This window comes from Jaculus jaculus, chromosome 17, assembly GCF_020740685.1.
Source record: "Jaculus jaculus isolate mJacJac1 chromosome 17, mJacJac1.mat.Y.cur, whole genome shotgun sequence".
Classification (NCBI taxonomy): Eukaryota; Metazoa; Chordata; class Mammalia; order Rodentia; family Dipodidae; genus Jaculus; species Jaculus jaculus.
The window spans coordinates 19879242-19901933 of NC_059118.1; the positions used below are offsets into that span (position 1 = coordinate 19879242).

The 22692-nt window shown below is 43.9% G+C and overlaps 1 protein-coding gene across 1 annotated transcript in view; it reads left to right on the top strand.

Annotated features, from left to right (window-relative positions):
* Positions 1–22427, top strand: part of Rad54l2 (RAD54 like 2) — a 124438-nt gene extending 102011 nt beyond the window's left edge. The window contains exons 10-22 of the mRNA XM_004664292.3: positions 479–821; positions 1376–1553; positions 3493–3744; positions 3909–4027; positions 7620–7738; positions 9921–10020; positions 11270–11475; positions 11829–12001; positions 12506–12702; positions 14814–15013; positions 16913–17002; positions 17543–17635; positions 21050–22427. Of these exons, the coding sequence (XP_004664349.1) occupies positions 479–821; positions 1376–1553; positions 3493–3744; positions 3909–4027; positions 7620–7738; positions 9921–10020; positions 11270–11475; positions 11829–12001; positions 12506–12702; positions 14814–15013; positions 16913–17002; positions 17543–17635; positions 21050–22044 (3065 nt within the window). The 3' untranslated portion in view covers positions 22045–22427. The remainder of the gene's footprint in view (positions 1–478; positions 822–1375; positions 1554–3492; positions 3745–3908; positions 4028–7619; positions 7739–9920; positions 10021–11269; positions 11476–11828; positions 12002–12505; positions 12703–14813; positions 15014–16912; positions 17003–17542; positions 17636–21049) is intronic.
* Positions 22428–22692: the final 265 nt, after the last annotated feature.

A 22692-nucleotide genomic window follows, 5' to 3' on the forward strand; every position in this document is an offset into this window, starting at 1 on the left:
GTTTGCTTTTGTGGTAAACTTGGAATGAGTATGCATTTAGCAATGGCTGGAGAATAACTGTAGGAAGACCTTGTCTTTTAAGCAGCTCCTACCAGCAGTCCTTAGAAGGAGCCAAGATGCTGGCAATGGTGAGATTCCACTGAAATGTCTGAATTGCTATCATTGCTTTCATCCAAACATATTTCAATTCTGGGCTGGCAGTTTGTGAGGTCCTTCTCTCTACTCTAGTTATGTAACTTTAGGATTACAAGTAAATGAGAAAGTAAAGTAAAGTATCAAAGTTAGTGGCCAGGTTATCATCATAGCAAACATTCAGGTGCTTGGATGGCTGGCTCCCCTTTCACCAGTGGGGGCTGACTCTTCCTTTCCTGCTTCCTTCATTTCTTCTGTCTCTTCCAGGGTGCTCCCCTACTTCTCATATTATTGACTAAGAGCAGGCCCTCTCACCTTCTGACTCCGGATCCTCTTCCCTCCCTAGAGTTTGAGAAGGCCTTATGCCGCCCTGGCCCTGATGTGGTTATCTGTGATGAGGGACACCGCATCAAAAATTGCCAGGCCAGCACCTCACAAGCTCTGAAGAACATACGTTCTCGTCGGCGGGTAGTGCTGACTGGGTACCCTCTACAGAACAACCTCATTGAGTACTGGTGCATGGTGGACTTTGTGCGCCCAGACTTCCTTGGCACCCGGCAGGAATTCAGCAACATGTTTGAACGCCCTATCCTGAATGGGCAGTGTATTGACAGCACACCTCAGGACGTCCGCCTTATGCGCTACCGGAGCCATGTCCTGCACAGCCTCTTGGAGGGCTTTGTTCAGAGGTGAGCTAGGCACAGGACCTTGTTTACCAAATCCTTAGAAGGGCAGTGGGCATGCCAAGGCTATTTTGAAGGGGAAATGTTACAACTAGAGGACTGTTCCTTGAAGGGCAATAGCAAAACTCCTTTGTGTTAATAGCTAGTAGATGATGGAGATCTACTGTTTGAAAATTTGGCCTAAAAGTGTTAAATGGCTTTACCAGTTTCAGCATCCCAGTTAGCTTAAGTTAAAGCAGTCTTTCATTTTCCTGATAGGATAGAATATGTGGAGAAAGCCCAGAGAGGAAGCCCTAAATTCCTTTGATCTTAGCTTAGTTACCCAGTTAGTCATGGCTTGGGACAGACCACTGGGCCTTCTTGCTTACTTTTCATCCTTATGGCAAATCTCTTTTTTATTATGCTGAGCCACTGTACATTAGTACAAGGAGGCAGTGCATGTGGAGAGATCCTCAAGAGAGAGTGGTGCCAGGAGTACAAGGCCTTGTTTTTATCCTGTTCTGACCCCTCCTGGCTGTGCTGCTTCCCATGCCACTTCTGGTCTCTTTGCCTCTCTATAGGAGAGGCCACACTGTGTTGAAGATTCACCTCCCTGCTAAGGAAGAGAATGTGATCTTGGTGCGGCTCTCTAAGATCCAGCGAGATTTGTACACACAGTTCATGGACCGCTTCCGGGATTGTGGTAACAGTGGCTGGTTGGGACTGAACCCTCTAAAGGCTTTCTGCGTGTGCTGCAAGGTGTGTTGGGGCCTCAGAACATGGATGGGGGCTAAGGATTTATATACTCCCTAGGGGCAAGCCTTATTGGATGCTCTTTATTTATTTATTTTATTTTATTTATTTTTTTAAAACTTTAAAAAAAATTATTTATTTATTTATTTGAGAGCAACAGACACAGAGAGAAAGACAGATAGAGGGAGAGAGAGAGAATGGGCGCGCCAGGGCTTCCAGCTTCTGCAAACAAACTCCATACACGTGCACCCCCTTGTGCATCTGACTGACGTGGGACCTGGGGAACCGAGCCTCGAACCGGGGTCCTTAGGCTTCACAGGCAAGCGCTTAACCGCTAAGCCATCTCTCCAGCCCGGTTTTTTTTTTTATTTTTTTATTTTTTTGAGGTAGGGTCTCAGTCTAGCTCAGGCTGTCCTAGAACTCTCTCTGTAGTCTCAGGTTGGCCTCAAACTCATAGCAATTCTTCTATCTTGCCTCTCAAGTGCTGGGATTAAAGACACGTGTTACCACACCAGGCTTTTCTGGTTGTACTTGATGAAGGAAGAATAGTGAGGGGGTCACCTCAGTTCATGACATTGAAGTGCTTTTTGAGGCCTCAGAAGAGAGGTGTGCTGATTGTTTGCCACACAGCTCCTGGGGGTGCTTGCTACTTGCAAAATAGTGTAACTGGTACCTCCTTCAGGAGCTCAGCTGCTTTACTACTTATTTTACTAAACTTGAGAAATTACTGTCTTTTTCATTAACTTAAAAATTGTTTTTATGTATTTTATTATTGGGGGGGTAGGAGAAAATGGGCATGCCAGGGCCTCTAGCTACTGCAAATGAACTCCAGATGCATGCACCACTGTGTGCATCTGGCTTACTTGGGTACTAGGGAATTGAACCTGGGTCCTTAGGCTTTTTGAAAGGCAAGTGCCTTAACTGCTAAACCATCTCCAACCCTGTCTTTTTTTTTCTTTTCAATTTTTTTTTATTAACAACTTCGAACTCCAGAGGCTTGCACTACCTAATGAGCATGTGTGACCTTGCACTTGCTTCATTTTTGTGCATCTGGTTTATATGGGATCTGGATAGCAATAAAAAATGGGCTCTTAGGGTTTGCAGGCAAACACCTAAACCTCTAAGCCATCTCCCAGCCCTACTTTTTCTTTTTTGAGACAAGGTCTTGCCATGTAGTCCTGGCTGGCCTTGTATTTGCTATGTAGCCCAGACTGGCCTTGAACTCAAGACAATTCTTCTGCCTCAGCTTCCCAAAGTGCTTAGATTTCAAGCATGCATCACCATGCCTAGCTTTCCAAATACTTCTTTTGTGGTCACTGTTGTAGCCCAGAGCCACGAAACTAAAATAAGAGTAGTCTTGAGACAGTGCTTAGGGCTATGAAATCCTTCTTTCTTCCCTTCCCTCTCTGAGCAGTTCTTAAGTTTTGCTAGGAGTAGTCCATGAAATAATTGGTTACATATAAGTCAGAAATATTTTGTTCATAGGGAAATATTGTCTTGTATAGTAGCTGAATGTAGCTATACAATGAAACAAAACTCTTTTTTATCCTCATTTGAATAAGAATGCAAGGCCAGTTTAATCCCAGCACTGGAGAGGCAGAGGTGGGAGGACCACTGCAAGTTTGAAGCCAGCCTGGGACCACAGAGTTGAGTGCCAGGTCAGCCTGTGCTAGAGTGAGGCTCAATGCAAGTTTTGTGACAACCTTTTTGATTATGTACCAAACACACTAGCATTTCTCATGCATGGGCCATAGGCATCAGAACTGGCAGTGAAATTGAGAATGAATGTGTATGCTGTTTGATTATGAAGGGTTTAGGAATGCATTAATGTTTGGTATACAGTGTATACAGTGCCGGGTGTATGTTTGAACCTGTTTCTATATACCCTGGACAGACTTGGAATGTTCTGTGTTCTGTATCCCTCCTTCCTTTCCTTTAATCTTAGATCTGGAATCACCCTGATGTGCTATATGAGGCTCTTCAGAAGGAGAGCCTGGCCAATGAGCAGGACCTAGATGTGGAAGAACTTGGCTCAGCGGGGACCAGCGCCCGCTGCCCACCACAGGGAACAAAAGTCAAGGGAGAAGATAGCACCTTGTCTTCCTCAATAGGAGAGACAACCAATAGCAAGTTCCTACAGGGGGTTGGCTTCACCCCTTTCCAGGAGCGAGGCAATCATATCGTCACGTATGAATGGGTAAGTCAAGCATGGTGCATGGCCCACCTGGGAGACAGTAGGGTGCACAGTGCATTGCACTGCCAAGGCCTGTGCAGGCAACTATTAAGGCAGCCAGTAGAGAGATTTTTATTTCTAATTGTTAGCTTTATGTCTTTTCTGAACAGCCTCATATCTTCTTGCAGGCCAAGGATCTTCTGACTAATTATCAGACTGGAGTCTTAGAAAACTCTCCCAAGATGGTACTGCTTTTCCACCTGATTGAGGAAAGTGTGAAGCTTGGGGACAAGATTCTTGTGTTCAGGTAGGAAAAGAAATTCTCAGCTGAGGCTAGGTATCTACAGGAAGATTCAGATGAGATCCAGGCTCACACCAGTACCATTTTCTCCTATTCCTCTGAAACCAAGCACTTATAGTAAAGATTTCTTGCACTACCTAGCCACATTTTTTTCTTTTGCTGAATGTGATTTGTCCACAAAACCAAACAGTTTAGAACTCTATGCTGACATTGGCAATCATAGTCTATAACTAGGTTATCTAACCTGCAGCTTGTGGGCTGCCTATGTCTTAGCTCTTAATGTAGACCGACACATTTTGTAAATGACAACTTTGTCTCAGTATCAAAAGGCTGGATACCCCTGTATCTATCAAACTATTGCTCAGACCAATTTTGGCCTGTGGCTCATTTTTATTCATATTGAGAACAAAGCATTCTTTACCCGTTTAGTGTGCATACACATACATATGTATGCACGTATGCATTCATTATGCTTTGCTTTGCAGTGCTGAGAATTGAAACTACAACCTCACACATGCTGGGTGAATGCTGTACCACTGAGCTATTTCTAGAGCCCCCCTTTTTGGTTTTTCTTTTCTTTTTCTTTGCCTCTGCCTCCTGAGTGTTAGGGTTATAGGAATGTGCCACCGGGCCCAGCAGTTGTTTTGCTGTTTTCCTAGTGCTGTGTTTGAACCCAGGACCTTGTGCATGCTAGGAAGGTGCTCTTCTAATTGAGCTATAGTTCAGGACTCTTTTGTTTTATGAAAACAAGGTCTTCTATAGCCCAGGCTTATCCTGAACTCTTGATCTTTCTGCCTCCACTTTTAAAAAATTTATTTATTTATTTAGGGAAGTACAGTTAGGGAAGTACAGAACTAAGGAAAGACACACACATGGCTTGAGAGCCCACATGTTAGACCTAGAAAATTCATGGAAAGGACAGAAAAGAGAGTTCAAAGAGCTCCTGCCATGTGGAGAAAGAGCCCATGTGGAAAGTAGGGGCTAGGGGAAACTCACCAGCAGCTGGAGGTTCACAAGTGGTCAGGCAGCTTAGTGAGCTTGCCCTCTCCTTGTAAACAAATTTATAGTCTTATGGTGGTAGTCTCTACCTTCCAGCTCAGGTGGGCTGAGGGACAGCTGTTTGGTTTGGTCTAGGAGCTGTCTCAGGGAGAGACCAGCCAAGTTCTGGGGTCTAAGCTTAACCAACCATAATGTTAGGATTAGATTTAAATCCTGGGAGAGACCTTCATGCCAGGAGGAGGTCCAGATTGTTTGTGGCAAAACAGATTTAGGGGACTACTGCCTTCACTTCTTTTTCTTTTTACATTTTTTTGTTTATTTTACTTATTTATTTGAGAGTGACAGAGAGAGAAAGAGGCAGATAGAGATAGAGAGTGGGTGCACCAGTGCTTCCAGCCACTGCTAATGAACTCCAGACATGTGCACCCCCTTGTGCATCTGGCTAACGTGGGTCCTGGGGAATTAAGCCTCGAACCGGGGTCCTTAGGCTTCACAGACAAGCGCTTAGCCGCTAAGCCATCTCTCCAGCCCTGCCTTCGCTTCTTGAATGTTAGGGTCACAAGCATGAACTACCATGACTGACTTTACTTTTAATTTTGAGATAGAGTCTCAGTAAGTTGTCCAGGCTGGTCTTAAATTCACTGTAGCCCAGGCTGGCCTTGGACTTTTGATTTTCCTGCCTCAGCCTTTCATGTAACTGTGATTACAGACTGGTACCATCAAGCCTGGCTAGTTTTATATACATACATAATTTTTTTTTTTCTAGGTAGGGTCTTACTCTTGTTGAGGCTGACCTAGCAATCACTCTGTAGTCCCAGTCTTGCCTCGAACTCATGACAATTCTATCTGCCTCCCAAGTGCTGGGATTAAAGGCTTGCACCACTATACCTAGCCTCTTTTTAGTTTTTATTTATTTGATAGACACAGAGAAAGAGGCAGAAAGAAAGAGAGTGATTATGGGCATGCCTGGACCTCCTGCCATTTTGAACAAACTCTAGATACATGTGCTGCTTTGTGCACCTGGTTGTATGAGGATGCTGGGGAATCGAACCCAGGCCATCAGGCTTTTCAAGCAAAAGTCTTTTTAACCAGTGAGCCATTTCTGTAGCCTCTAGTTTTTGTATTTTTAATGTTCTAAGATGAAATATAAAGTATAAATAGTAGAGAGTGTATGTGTTCTACAAAATCTTAAATGTTTGCTATTTGGTCCTTTATGACTTTTTAAAAAAAACTTATTTAGAGACAGTGAGAGGGAGAGAGAGAGAGAATTGGTGCGCCTTGTCCTCAGCCCCTGCAATCGACCTCCAGATGCTGGTACCACCTAGTGGGCATGGCATGTGTGACCTTGCACTTGCCTCACCTTTGGACATCTGGCTTACATGGGATCTGGAGAGACAAATATGGGTTCTTAGGCTTTGAAGCAAGCGTTGTAACTGCTAAGACATCTCTCCAGCCCCAACATTGTTTTTAATGTGAATCTAAGATTTTTTTGTAACTGAGGAGGGGGAGAAAAGAGAGAGAAAAATAAGGGAAAGAGAGAAAAGGGTTATGTACACCAGAGAGAAAGAGGGAGCAAAGGAGAGATGGATGCATGCATCTGTTGTACTAGAGCCAAAAAGAGTCCTTTTCAACCTTTTATTTTTCCCCCAGAGTTTTGTATATTAGGTCAAGTGTGACTGGGGCCTTGAGTTTCATCAAGGCCTGACTCCCAAGGGAAACAGATGTGAAGTGAGTTATTTCTTCTGACCAGATTATTCCCCAAGGAGCCTGGTTTGAGAACCACAGAATAAGGGTTTACACATGTGACATACTTTAAAAGGGAAGTCAGTAGTGATTCTAACTTACAAGTAGCCTATTGTCCCCTTAATTGTTTTGTTTGTTTTATGTGTGTAGACACACATGTGTGCATATGCATGTAGAGGCCAGAGGACAACCTTGGGTGTCATTGTCAGGAACATTGTACTTCTCTTTTTGAGACAGATTTCTCATTAGCATAATGCTCACCAGTTAAGACTAGGGTGATACTAAGTATCACTTTTGAGCCAGACATGGTGGCATATACATTTAATCCCAGCATTAGCGAGGCAGAGGTAGGAGGATCACCTTGAGTTCGAGGCTTCCCTGAGACTACATAGTGAATTCCAGGTCAGCCTGGGCTAGAGTGAGACCCTACCTCAAAAAACCAAAAAAAAAAAAAAAAAAACTATCACTTTTGAAGAGTCTGGCCCTCTGCATGTTTTGGAAATGGCCAAGTAATTATATTCACAGCAAGATCCTTAAGATTACCTGTGATCCACAATCAAATTTGTTGCATATCCATGTAATATTGGGTTGTAATGTTGAATGCTATTTGAGTGTTGAGTTAAACCCTGGAAGTTTTCAATAGAGAAAGTAAGGAATAGAGAGAGATGTTTCAGTGCAGTGGTGGTAACAATTACATAGATATTCTACTTCCATTATGAGTTGGGGAAAATACCCTTGATTGTTCCTGGTGAGTATCTTATGAGTAGATTGTAGGAGCTCAGGTTGTTAAAAGCTGCACAAAAGTTTGAGAACAATGTTTCTTGGGAGCCATCTGAATTAACTTTTTACTTTTTAGCCAGAGCCTTTCCACCTTGGCTCTCATTGAGGAGTTCCTAGGGAAACGAGAAGTGCCATGTCTGCATGGTGCCGAAGGGCAAGGAGCACAGAAGTGGGTTCGAAATGTCAGCTACTTCCGTGAGTTTATTGCTGTTTTGTTTCTTGAGTCTTGGTAAGATCTGATTAAGGGCTTCCTCCTCTCTTCTCTTCTCTCCTCTCCCTCTCCCTCTCCCTCTCCCTCTCCCTCTCCCTCTCCCTCCTCTCTCCCCTCTTCTACCCCCTCCCCTCCCCTCCTCTACCCTCTCCCCTCCCATCCCCTCCCCTCTCCTCTCCTCTCTTCCTTGCTTCTTTGACTCCACTCTCCCATCAGGTGCATAGAATATGTGATTAGTTAGCAAAAAAGGAGATACTGAGAACCAACTGCTGTATTAGAGTCACTGTACTGGGGGCTTGGAGTATAGGAAAGATAGGGGAGTATATTGAAGTAGAAGGCCCGGGCCTTACTTTCATTTGAGATATAATAAGATAGGAGCAAACACTAGGTAGCACTAATGGAGTGCTCAAGCTGGGCTTCTAAGGAGGATAGAATCACTGTAGTAAGGATGGTTGAAAACCTCTTGGTAAAGATGAGGAGAACCTGAATGTACAGGATTACTGTAGCCAAAAATTCTGGGAAGAAGAAGCAAAAGCAGAGTGAGCATAAAACGAGATCATTCTTTCTCTGTGGAGGAGCTAAAGCCCCCAAAGGGTAGAAAATTAGGGAAATGTGTGTGGGTAAAATGTTCTTTTGTTCAAATGTTCAATTCACAAATATATGTATACTGAATAACCAGTTATACATTCCAGCTACAGTATTAAAGTTTCATGGAAGACATAGCATGATTGATAAAGTGACTAAAACGGATTAAAGGATTGGTAATGAAAGAAAAAGTTGAGAAATATTCACCTTAACTTGTTGATATTTGTGCCAGTCATTGGTTATAGAGATCTGCCTGTATATCATAGGAAGTTTACAGAATTCATGGTTTCTTCCTTTTAGATGTCAGTAGCAACTCCAATGTGGAGAACCAAAAATGTCTCCACACATTGCTAGATAATCCCCTGGGGAGTACAGGAGTGGAGAAACAACCTTCTTTGAGAACCTCTTGCTTAGAGAAACAATTTAGAGAAAGGGAGGTTCAGAGCTTGCCTAATGAGTCTGTGATGAAGTATGCTTTGAAATTGTAAACCTTCACTTGAAAAGTAGGCTGGGTCCTTGGTTGAGATCCTCAGTGCCAGGCAAGCAAGTGGCTGCTTTCTACAACAGTAATACAGTTCTCTGTCTGGTATTTCATACTTTGTTTTGACCTTACAAATGTTGCCTTTCTTATTTATATTTATAACTGGAGGTGATAGTTTTGCCTTCTTTTGTGCTCCAGTCTTTTCATTCATATTCCCCTTCTTACTGCTTTAGGTCTTTCTTTTATATCTTCTTATAGCAAACCCTTTAAAAAAATATATGTGTGTGCCAGGCATAATGGTGTACACCTTTAATCCCAGCACTTAGGAGGTCAGGGTAGGAGGATCACTGTGAGTTAGATGCCAACCTGAGAGTATATAGTGAATTCCAGGTCCGCCTGGGCTAGAGTGAGACCTTACCTTAAAAATAAAGGAGAAGAAAGGGAGAATAGTATGTGTTGTTCTAGGCCTGGTAGGATTGAGAGTTCAAAGCCTGCCTGGGCTTCACAGCAACACCTGTCTCAAAGGGGCATGTGTCTGACAGAAGAACATTACCCATATCAAAACACAAAACCAAAGCCGGGTGTGGTGGTACATGCCTTTAATCCCAGCATTCGCCTTTAATCCTGGCACTCGGGAGGCAGAGATAGGAGGATCACCATGAGTTCAAGGCCACCCTGAGACTCCATAGTGAATTACAGGTCAGCCTGAGTTATAGTGAGACCCTATCTTGAAAAAAAAAAAATTATTGTCTTGGCACTCTCTAGAAGTCTAGCTAAAGTAGAGATGTCACCTTGAGCTAGTATTTTCTGTGATCCCTAGGTGAATCTTAAGCAATTTTATGTAGGAACCTTTGCTTTAGAATTCACTAAATGAGAGAAATGTAGTGTATAATCTGTGTTGCATGTGAGAGTCACTTGAACGCACTTTCACAGTGTAGATGGCTGGGCCTCATTGTGGATCCTTGGTATGCCTATAGGATCTAAATGTTTAGAATGTTTGTATCTGTTTTATTTTTAAAAACTACTTTTTAAGCACAGTGACTTTGCTGAGTTCCTCTGCCCTCATCTATTCACTTTTTGTGATTTTTCTTCCTTCCTAGGGCTAGATGGTAGCACCCCTGCCTTTGAGAGGGAGCGGCTCATTAATCAGTTCAATGATCCCAGCAACCTCACCACCTGGCTGTTTCTTCTCTCCACAAGGTGAGTGAAGCCTGTGAGGGGAGGTCAAAGGGGTATGTTCATGCAGTTGACCACCTGGGCAGGTATCCCAAAGACTCATCAGAGTATGAGAAGAGATTTGCTCAAGTTTGTAACTTGTTTTTGAGGTCAGAGAGGGGACCCCAAAAAGAAAATTGTATTTGAAGGACAGTCATCATAGTGTTATAAAGTTCTTTAGCTTTTCTTTTAGCAGTGCTCTGAAGTTTAGACATTGTGATGAATTTGAAAATGCTTTAAAAAGTAAAACTTGGTTAGGCATGTGGCCCATGATATAATTTCAGCATTCAGAAGACTGAGGAGGGGGATTATGAGTTTAAGACCAGCCTGGACTATATCAGTGGGACCATGTCTTGAAATAAAATTGGACTGGGGACAGATCTCAAACATGAGGATCTGAGTTTGATCCTCAGAACCCCTGTTAAAATAGTTGGGCATAAGCTGGGGAGATGGTTTAGGAGTTAAAAGTACTTGCTTGCCAAACTTCCAACCTTGGATCAATTCCCTAGCACCTATATAAAGTCAGATGCAAAGTGATTCCTGCAACTGTGATCCCAACACACTTATGTCAGTGGCAGGCAGAACCAGGAGAATCCTAAGCTAGAGGGCCAGCTAGTCTGACATTCATTTGAAGTGGCAGGAGGTCCTGTCTCAAAGAAGTGGAGCACAGGCACCTTGAAGTTGTCCTCTCACCTCCAGTTGCATGTGCTCACATACACACACATACACACAAATTTTTAGAATTAATTTTAAAAAATGTTAAGGCATAGTAGCCTGGGAGGTGGAGATATGTTGATCCCTGGGTCTCACTGGCAAGGCAGTCTAGCCTAATTAGATATATTCCAGGTCAATGAGAGATCCAATGCCCATGTAAGCCAGATGTACAAGGTGGCATATGCATCTGAAGATCATTTGCTGTGGTTAGAGGCCCTAGCACACACATTCTCCCTCCCCTCTCTAAGTAAATACATAAAATATTAAAAAACAAAACAAGCCGGGCATGGTGGCGTGTGCCTTTAATCCCAGCACTCGGGAGGCAGAGTTAGGAGGATAACCATGAATTCAAGGCCACCCTGAAACTGCATAATGAATTCCAGGTCAGCCTGGGCTAGAATGAGACCCTACCTTAAAAACCCATAATAATAATAATAATAATAATAATAATAATAATAATAATAATAATAATAAATAAAGACAATTAAGAATTCTGTGATTGTTGGTTTGTGTTTTAAAGGGCTGGGTGTCTGGGTGTGAATCTGATTGGTGCCAACCGAGTGGTAGTGTTTGATGCTTCCTGGAATCCTTGCCATGATGCCCAGGCAGTATGTCGGGTGTACCGTTATGGCCAGAAAAAGCCCTGTCATATCTACCGCCTTGTGGCCGATTATACCCTTGAAAAGAAGATCTATGACCGTCAGATTTCCAAGCAGGGCATGTCAGGTGAGCCATTTTCCAGGCTTTTCCAGAGACACTGCTATACAGACTATTTTGTAATATCAGAGGTGTGAGGGGTGGAACAGAGTATAACACAGGTGGGCTTTGAATTATAGAAAGCTAGCAGTTCTTCCCATATTATTCTGATTCAAATCATTGCTCAAAAGGGGACTGACTTCAGATTGTGGAAGGTTGATTTACCACTGCCCTAGACCTGGTCTTTAGCTCTTGTATGTGGGACAGCTTTATATTATTAGTGGCATTCAGGCCTCTTACACCCTGTGTTCTCTTTGCTGAGCTTTGTGGTTGTGTGTTCAGTCTGCAGTGTGTTGACTTTTTCCTTGTCTTCTCCTTTCTAGATCGGGTGGTAGATGATCTAAATCCAATGCTGAACTTCACCCGGAAGGAAGTAGAAAACCTGCTGCACTTTGTTGAGAAGGAACCAGCTCCTCAAACATCTTTGAATGTAAATGGGATCAAGGAGTCAGTCCTGCAGCTTGCCTGTCTAAAGTACCCTCACCTCATCACCAAGGTAAGAACCTGCTATGCACAAAGTCCCTGGCATGGCAGACTCAGCCAGGTGAAGTTTTCTTCTTTCATCTGAATTGTTACTTCATGCACATAGCTTGGACTCATGTGATACTTTTGGTGATTTACACAGTGCCCCTCTTTGACCCCAGCTACCTACTTCCACTCCTGGTCTGGTCCTAGAAGTGCTGTGCTTGGTCAACCTTGTGGAATACTGTATTGAAGTTCAGTAATTTAAAGAGGGAATGTTCTGAGTGTAGTTTGTTAATTCTCTGAACTCCTTCACTTCATCCTTTTTGAAAAGATAGGCTTTAAGCATCTAAAACTGGTACTAAGTTAGATTTGTGGGTTCCACTTGAGAGACAGAACCTGCCTATTTGCCTTAAGCAGGCTCTTTACCAGTGCTAGAGACAGTGAGCCTCTTCTTGATTCCTTACTAAAGGCTCTGCTGCTTCAGCCATATTGGTACAAAGATTAGTAATTAAATCAGTATCCTCTGTGTCCTTAGGAGCCTTTCGAGCATGAGTCATTGCTCCTCAACCGAAAGGATCACAAACTGACCAAGGCCGAGAAGAAAGCAGCCAAGAAAAGCTATGAGGAGGACAAGCGCACATCAGTACCCTATACCCGCCCTTCATATGCCCAGTATTACCCAGCCAGTGACCAGAGCCTAACCAGCATCCCTGCCTTTAGTCAGAGGAACTGGTGAGTTGCTGACAGGGAGGGCCTATGACTAAGCTAGTCCCAAATTCATTTCACTTGGTCTCTCTCTCTTTCTCTGCCTTCTTCTCTCCTCTCTCTCTTTCTACCTTTTTACCCTCCCCACCCCCCAGGTAGGGTTTGGCTAACCCAGTCTGACCTGGAACTCGGTCTATAGTCCCAGACTGGCCCTGAACTCACAGCAATCCTCATACCTCTGCCGAGAGTGTTGGGATTAAAGGTATATGCCACCACACCTAGCTTTTCTTTTTTTAAAAAACCAAAGGAGGAGTCTAAAGTCTGTTCTTTGGCTACTGTGAGCAGGTAGAGTCTGTTCTAGGGTTAGGCATCAAAGCAGTTCAGCAGTCTTAATGTTTTATGTGACTACAATTTTGACTACCCTGGCTGAAAAATGAACTGCTGGCTATGTGTCAAAAGTCAGGAGGGCCCTTTTGATAGAGTGATATGAAACTGTTTTCTTTTCATCCAGTCTTTAGTCACACAAGGACGAACATACCAGCCCAGGGGAATATGTGTCCTAAACCTCAAGACCAAAGTCATAGACTTTAGAAAGCTTACAGAGACTTTTTTTTTCCCTCTCAAAAATCTTGAATCGCGTAACTTTCTCAAGTGCCAATATCTAGTTGAATGGAAGGTAGACAGTGAAGAAGGCTCCATTGACTAAGCAGTGACAGACATTTTGGTAGGAAGAGTACAAACAGCTAATTTTCTGACTGGCTTTGGTACGGCTTCATTTAAAAGCTTGGCTTTGGGCATAGGGCTGTGGCTGTTTACTGCTTTTGTGTGGTCATAACTAGAGGCACAATGGAGACTGGCCCAAATAGGAGACAGGAGGGGCCTAATGAAAAGTAATTGGAGGTGCTGGAGAGATGGCTTAGAGGTTGAGGCGCTGCCTGTGAAGCCTAAGGGACCCAGGTTCAATTCCCCAGAACCCACGTAAGCCAGATGCACATGGTGGTGTATGGTCTGGAGTTCGTTTGCAGTAGCTAGAAACCCTAGAGTGCCCATCTACCTCCTCTCTCCAAATAAATATAATTTTTTTTAAGTCAAAACAAAAAGTAATTGGAAAAAAGAGAGGTATCTGTCTTATTAAAAATCTGAGGCGATGGGGAGGTAATATAATGGAGAATGGAATTTCAAAGGGGAAAGTGTGGGGGGTAGAGGGAGGGAATTACCATGGGATATTTTCTTATAATCATGGAAAATGCTAATAAAAATAAAAAAAAAATCTGAGGCTGGGCATGGTGGTACATGCCTTCAGTCCCAGCACTTGGGAGGCTGACCCCTGTGAGTTCGAGGCCAGCCTGAGACTACATTAGCAAATTCTTGGTCAGCCTGAGCTAGACTGAGATCCTACCTCAGAGAAAAACAAAAAAATTTGAGCTGGGCGTGGTGGCACACACCTTTAATCACAGCACTCAGGAGGCCATGGTAGGTAGGATCACTGAGTTTAGCCTGAGACTATATAGTGAATTCCAGCTCATCCTGGGCTAGAGGGAAACCCTTCCTCAAAAAAACCAAACAAATAAAAAAAAAATTATATATATATATATATATATATATATAGAGAGAGAGAGAGAGAGAGAGAGAGAGAGAGAGAGAGAGAGAGAGAGGTATGTAGAGGTGTGAGGGAGGGAGGAGTGTAGAGATGATGGCTGGAGTTGGGACAGCTGATCTCTAAAGATGTACATTTGCTGTCACATAATTGAGTAGAGGAATAGTCTACCCATTGGTTTTCAACTTAGTGTACACAATGGTCTTGAGAACTTACCCTCCTTTTTTGCATTTTTAAAGATCATTCTCTCCACCCTTGAGGATCTAATTTGTGATATAGATAGTCTCAAGTCCTAGAGAGACAGAAGGTGCCTCCCCTCTCCAAAAGCTGTTATTCCATTGACATCTGCCTTTATCTCTGAGAGGCTTTAGCCCTTTGCCTCTTTCTTTGCTACCTCGGTCCTACCTCCAGTCTCCTTAGTTGATGGAACTTTGCACATTATTACAGTGCTTCTCTCAGCAGCAGCCAAGGGCATGCCAGTGTGGAGAAGCTCTGTGGCTCTTGTGCTGAAGTCCCTCAAGTGTGCTTGTCTTTCTCATAGGCATCCAACACTGAAGGGTGATGAAAAGCCTGTGGCCAGTGTTCGTCCTGTGCAGTCCACCCCCATCCCTATGATGCCCCGGCACGTCCCCCTTGGGGGCACTGTAAGCTCTGCCTCCAGCACAAATCCATCCATGAACTTCCCCATCAACTACTTGCAGCGGGCAGGAGTCCTTGTGCAGAAAGTGGTCACCACAACAGGTTGGGAACTCCTGGATTCTGTTATGCGAATCTTGTCTCAATATGACTTTGCTCCTGTAGGAAGTATTAATTAAGAGCCTTTTGTGTAGAGTTTACTACACTTGGAACTGCAGGTAAAAATAAAGATTATCTGATCTTGAGGAATTTGCATTCAGGTGAAATATCGTGATACAATACAGAGGTAAGGTATTTTTTGTTTGTTTGCTTGTTTTTGAGTATGGTGAATTGAATCCTTATGCTTTGCAAAGATTGTGGAAATGTTATGGGGCACAGAATTGATCTCAGAAGTTCTCAGAGGTATTAATTGATATACTGAGCACTGCCTAAATATTGGGTTAGCTAGGTGTAAAAGCCAGCTATCAACCTCCCTGCATAAATAGAAGACTTGAGTTGTCACTTGCTTCTTTTTGTGTGGGTTTGTTTTAGGTTGCACATTGTGGGTCATAGTGCAGTAGAGGGAGGTGGGCTTCCCATCCCAACCCTTGGAGTTAGTTCTGGGATTCAAAGTGATTAGGAAGGAAAACATTTCATGGTCTTGTTTTCCATCTTGTTATTTAGAAACACTCATGCTATCTATATTTTCATGGAAATATCTTGTCATAGTTTCACAATGATGGGATGAACATCCAACCAAACACAATTTGATGGGAGGAAGAGATTTATTTCATCCAGAGGAAGTTCTATCAATGGCAGAAGAAGCTGATTCCCAATTCATAAGTCCAAGCAGAGAGAGATACCACCACCAACCAGCAAATACCAAAACGTAGCAAGCAGGAACCCCACCAGAGCTCAAACTGCTCTCCATTTGGGCTGGAATCAATAGCCTACCTGTTCGGGGCTAAAACTGCAAACTGAGTTTTTTGTCTCTTCTCCCCTCTCCCCTCCCCCCTAGGTAGAGTCTCACTCTGGCTCAGGCTGACCTGGAATTCACTATGTAGTCACAGGCTGGCCTCAAACTCATAGTGATCCTCCTGCCTCTGCCTTCTGAATGCTGGGATTAAAGGCGTGCACCACCATCCCTGGCTGCGAACTCAATTTTAATAAAACAACTGAGTCTATGGAGCCATACATTCAAACTACCACATATCTTAACTGTTTTTTTTTGTTTTTGTTTTGTTTTTGTTTTTTTTTTTTGAGGCAGAATCTCTAGAGCAGGCTAACCTGGAACTCACTTTGTAGCCCAGGCTGCCCTTGAACTCCCAGTGGTGCTCCTTCCTCAGGCTCCTGAGTGCTGGGCATGAGCCACCATGCCAGGCTTAACTGATTTGTTTGAGAATGAAAATAATATATGTCCTTTATTTTTAAATTAAAATTTGAAAAAAAAAACAAAAGAAAGCTAGTTATCTTACTTCTCTGCTGATTGTTGATAATAATCTTCTTCAGATGTGGGTAATAGGCAGGAGAGATGGCTCAGCAGTTAAAGGCACTTGTCTGCAAACTGATGGTCTGGGTTCAATTCCCTAGTATCCATGTAAAGCCAGACACATGAAGTGGCTCAAGTGTCTGGAGTTGGTTTGTAGATGTGTGTAATGCCAACAAGGAAGAAGATAAGGCTGTTTTTAGAGTCTAAAGTGATGTGAAACAGGTATGTGCAAATAGTTTGGAGGAAAGAAGAAAACCTCCATAGAAATAACCATTCAAACTAAAACATTTTCTTAAACCAAAGGCTATGATTTTTTAAAGTTGGGGAAATTGATCAGAAAAACGATCAGGTTTCTAAACTTATGATTCAGGTATCTTTATTGAGGCAGATGTGGAAGGTTCCCCTTGTTTCACCTTCATGGGCTCTGATTCGCTGCCCATGGTGTGAAAGTAATGTGGACCTGGATGGGCTTTGCATTTCTTTCCCTCTGCAGTCAGGCCCTGTGTAATCTAAATGTGAGATCTATGTTTTACCAGATATTGTTATTCCTGGACTCAACAGCTCCACAGATGTTCAGGCAAGAATTAATGCTGGTGAGAGCATCCACATCATCCGGGGGACGAAAGGTGAGAGACTGGCCAATTCCTAACCCATGCCTTTGTGTGAGAGTGTGAAGCTGGGAGAGTGCGAAGCTGTGAGGGTGCTAAGCTGGGAAGCAGAATAAACATGGTTTGAGCTAGAGGGGCATGGGAAATATCCAGTAAAAATGCCACAGTTTGGAAAAACATGAGAAAATGGCATTTTGTGTGAACATACAGTTAGACAATGTTCCTATGTTCCTGTATCTTGACATTGTTTTTATGGCATAGTTATTTGTATCCTTCTCTAAAGGTTAAGCTCCACAAGACAAGGCTCTTTTGTGTCTTACGTTGTCCTGAACTAAAACTAAAACTGGCATATGCTAGGCTAGCAATCGATAAGTATGGAATAAATAAATAATTATGGACCCTTAATTGAGTTATCCCACTCATTTCAGAAGTATTGAGAGGATGTTTATGACCCAGCTTTGTAGCCATTTCTTAGCCCTGATATGTAGACTTGCAGTTTCTCAGAGTTCACTGTATTCCATGTAGGATTCTGACAGTTGATCTCATGTCTCTTTTTAGGGACGTATATCCGCACCAGTGATGGGCGGATTTTTGCTGTCCGGGCAACTGGCAAACCAAAGGCCCCTGAAGATGGTCGGATGGCTGCCTCAGGTGTGGTGGCTTTTTACTTTCTGTTGATGTATGCATTTGTTTGGCTTGATTATAACTTAATATATTTTTGAATAGATAATGTATAATTATTTACAGTTCAGAAATACAAAATGGGGTAAAGGGGTCAAGAGTAAGTTTTTCTCATTTTCCCAGCCAGTTAGCCATTGCTCCCCCTGCCTTTTAGCTAGTCTGTAAATGGTCCAAGATGTGTGTGTATGGGAGGGGCGGGTTTTAAAAATATATGGATATAAATAGTGTGTGTGTTTGTTTTTCTTCTATTTTTATTTTTGTTTTTTATTTTATTTTTTTTGAGGTAGGGTCTCTTACTCAAGCCCAGGCTAACCTGGAGTTTGCTATGTAGTCTCAGGGTTGCCTTGAACTCATGGCAGTCCTCCTACTTCTGTCTCCCAAGTGCTGGGATTAAAGACATGCACCACCATGCCTTGCACTCTCTCTCTCTCTCTCTCTCTCTCTCTCTCTCTCTCCTTTTCTTTTTTTTCTTTTTCTTTTTCTTTTTTTTTTTTGGTGTATGGGTGGTGGTGCTGGTAATGTGTGGTTTATGCACATGTATGTGACGATGTGGGGCTGGGTGTTCTCACCTATGATAGCCAGATGCTAGATTGGAATGTTGGACGTCCCACTCTATCACTTTTCACCTGTTTTTTAAAGTTTATTTTTATTTTTACTTATTTATTTGAGAGAGGGGGGGGCAGATAGAATGGGCACACCAGGGCCTTTAGCCACTGCAAATGAACTCCAGACGCATGCGCCACCATGTGCATCTGGCTTACATGGGTCCTGGGGAATCAAACCATGTTCTTAGGCTTTGTAGGCAAGTGCCTTAACTGCTAAACCATCTCTCTAGCCCAATTTTTCACCTATTCGTACTTTGAGCTAGAGTCTTTTTCTGATCCCTGTGATTCTCCATTCCCTGCTCCCCTACAGGACTAGGGTTACAAATGCTTGTGCCTATATCCAGCTGTTCATCTGGGCCTTGGGGATTGAACTTGAGTGGTCTCTCAGGACTCCCTGAGGCCCTCTTGCTTGCACAGAAAATGCTTGTAACCACAGAGCCATCTCTCCAGTCCTGTATATGTTTTTATTACATGATGCATGTGTATATGTGGGTCTCTCCTTGGAAATTCACCAATTAGACTAACTGGCTAGTAAGTGAGCTCCAGGGATCCTTCTTTATATGCTTCCCCAGTGCTGGACTTATAGGTGTACAGCTCTGCTTGGGTTTTACATGGATGCTGGGGATTGAGCACAGGTACTTTTGTTTGTGGGGCAAGCACTTCACCTGCTGAGCTATCTTCCCAGACCTTTTGTATTTCTAAAGTAAATGCTGACATACTGTAATTTGCTATTTACTTTCTTCATTAACTAGCAATAACACATTCTATATCCCTTCTAGATATGTTTCATTGAAAGTTCCCTGTTGATGTACATGTAGATTATTTTACTCCACAACTACTGGTGTGTGTGTGTGTGTGTGTGTTTGTGTGTGTTTATGTGACACAGTCTTAGAAATGGGATTGTTAGGTCAAAAGCTATGTGTGTGGGACTGGAGAGATGGCTTAGTGGTTAAGCAATTGCCTGTGAAGCCTATTGACCCCAGTTTGAGGCTCAATTCCCCAGGACCCATGTTAGCCAGATGCACAAGGAGGTGCACATGTCTGGAGTTCGTTTGCAGTGCCTGGAGGCACTGGTGTGCCCATTCTCTCTCTCTCTCCCTGTCTGCATCTTTCTCTCTGTGTCTGTTGCTCTCAAATAAATAAATAAATAAATGAACAACAACAACAACAAAAAGCTATGTGTGCGGCACACTTACCAATGTTAAGAACTCTTGCTAAGTTCTCCTCAACAAGAGTGTTTTCATTTATTTTCCCACGACTGAGAGATGAGAGCTAGGCTGTTCTAGCTTTGTTGTTTTTAGCCTTCATCCATATAGATAAGTTGGAAGTAGAATGCATAAGCATCCATATTCCGTCTGCATCTGGATCTCGTGATTGTTAATTTTCCACAGATATTCTATTGTTTTTGTTCCTGCGTTTCTATTATTTGAGTCATTTGTAAGGTGAAGATATAATGTCATTTGATCCCTAAGTATTTCAACATACATCTGTTAAGAACATTTATATCCTAAACCAGGTGTAGTGAGTGGTGCATGTCTTCAATCCTGGCACTTGGGATGTAGAGGTAGGAAGATTGCCATGAGTTCAAGGCTACTGTGAGACTACATAGTGCATTCCACATTCCAGGTCAACCTGGGCTAGAGTGAGACCTTACCTCAAAAACTAACAACAAAAACAACAGCAATAACTTTCACATCTTTGCTACATTATTATTATCACACTAAAAGTTAACAAAATAATTTAATAATCTTACCTAATATCCAGGCCATATTCAGATATTTTAGCTATCCCAATTATCTTTTTACTTTTTGAGGCAGGATCTCACTCTAGTCCAGGCTGACCTAGAGCTTACTCTGTAGCCCAGTCTGGCTTTAAACTCAAAGTGATCCTCTTATCTTAACCTAACAAGCCAGGTGTCTTTCATAGTTGGAGTTTTGTTTTGTTTTAAACCAGGATTGACAGTCTTTTAACTTCATTTTCCTGTTTTTCTCTGCTGGTGACTATCTGTTGGTCCCCCACAAAATGTCTGGCTGGGTATTAAGATAGTCTCTTGGGGGAAAAAAAAAAAAAAGAATAGTCTCTTGGGATGGAGAGATGGCTCCGTGGTCAAAATGCTTGCCTGCATAGCCAAAGGATCCAGGTTCAATTCGCCAGATGCACAATGTAGCACGTGTATCTGGAGTTTGCAGGGCTAGGGGCCCCAGCACACTCATTCTTATTCTCTCTCTCTCTAATTAAAAAATACACAAATAGTCTGCTAGTATTTCATACTCATTATTTCATAGGAGCCACTTTGGAAGGAGTGTAGAGATGGGGAAGCCTAGGGTGCAGGGAACTTACATGTCCTTTTATGAATAGACTTAGTTTCTTGGAATCAAAGTGTTTCTTTCATTGTTGACTGGATGGTGTTTAGATATTAAAAGACGAGAATTTGGGGGAACACATAAACGAATATTTAAAATTTTACTTCAGGGGCTGGAGAGATGGCTTAGCTGTTAAGCACTTGCCTGTGAAGCCTAAGGACCCCAGTTCGAGGCTCGGTTCCCCAGGTCCCACATTAGCCAGATGCACAAGGGGGCGCACGCGTCTGGAGTTTGTTTGCAGTGGCTGGAAGCCCTGGCGCACCCATCCTCTCTCCCTCTATCTGTCTTTCTCCCTGTGCCTGTCACTCTCAAATAAATAAATAAATGAACAAAAAAAAATTTACTTCAGTAGAAATTTCCTCTTTATCCTTTTCTCTCTTTCATTCTGGTCTCATTTGCCTGTATTTTGTCCCCAGGTTCCCAGGGGCCTTCTCTTGCGTCCACAAGCAATGGCAGACACAGTGCCTCATCACCCAAAGCCCCGGACCCCGAGGGACTGGCTAGGCCTGTCTCTCCCGACAGCCCGGAGATCATCAGTGAGCTCCAGCAGTACGCAGATGTGGCTGCAGCTCGGGAATCTCGTCAGAGCTCCCCAAGCACCAATGCCGCCCTGCCTGGACCCCCAGCCCAACTGGTGGACAGCAGCACCCTTCCTGGGACAGCTCTTGGAACTGAGCCACGCCTTGGCGGTCATTGCCTCAATAGTTCCCTCTTGGTGACTGGCCAGCCCAGTGGTGGCAGGCACCCAGTGCTGGACTTAAGGGGCCACAAGAGAAAGTTGGCCATTCCATCTGCCACCCAGGATTCAGTTCGCCGGCGGTCCAGGAAGGGCCATCTGCCAGCTCCCGTGCAGCCGTATGAACACGGGTATCCAGTCTCTGGCGGGTTTGCTATGCCACCCGTCTCCTTAAATCATAACCTCACCACCCCCTTCACCTCCCAGGCTGGGGAGAACTCCCTGTTTATGGGTAGTACCCCCTCCTACTACCAGCTGTCCAATTTGCTGGCAGATGCCCGCCTGGTATTTCCAGTGACTACTGACCCTCTGGTGCCAGCAGGCCCCGTCAGTTCCTCTTCCACGGCTACCTCAGTCACTGCCAGCAACCCCTCCTTCATGCTCAACCCCTCTGTGCCAGGGATACTACCCAGCTATTCACTCCCATTCTCACAGCCACTCCTGTCTGAACCAAGGATGTTTGCACCTTTTCCTTCCCCCGTCCTGCCCAGCAACCTTTCGCGGGGCATGTCTGTCTACCCAGGCTATATGTCTCCACATGCAGGCTACCCAGCTGGTGGTCTCCTCCGGTCCCAGGTGCCTCCATTTGACTCACACGAGGTTGCCGAGGTGGGGTTCAGCTCCAATGATGATGAGGACAAAGACGATGATGTGATAGAGGTCACTGGGAAATAGCTGGGGAGTCCCTTCCCACCTCACTCAGGGCCCTCAGCAGGTTGCCCACCAAACTGAAGGCAGTGATCTGGGCTTTCTGAGAATAGGGGAAAGGAAGAAGACAAAAGGGGTTGGCTGTAGTGGAAAGGCTCTGTTGCTGCTTAGCAGAAGTGGGGGACTCCAACAGAGCAGCAATAGTGGGAAATCAGGGACCCAAAACAGGGATGGAGGGGCAAAGCGGCCTCTCTGTCTCCTCCCTGCCTTGCTTAGCTCTGCTTGTTTACCTGCCAGAGTGTAGAAGCTCACCCCATTCTGTCTCCGGGAACTCTCCCAAGAGGCTGCCGTGCTGGGTAGTAAGCTGGCCTGGGGAGGGGAGAGGGGGAGACTGAGGAGGAGGGTGGGCAGGGGCACACTGAGATCCCATGTGCGTGGTGTCTTTTTTAGGGGGTGGGAAAGAAGCAGACCAGGGTGTGTGTGTGTGTGTGTGTATGTGTGTGTGTGTGTGTGTGTGTGTGTGTGTGTGTGTGTGTACACAATGTATGTAGCAGAACAGGGAGGGAGGGAGGGAGGGAAGAAGTAAGGGGAAAATTGAAAAATGAATTAATCCTTTTTAAAATGGAAATCAGAGTGTGGTGGTTCATGGCAACTACTAGTTGAACCATCAAGGTA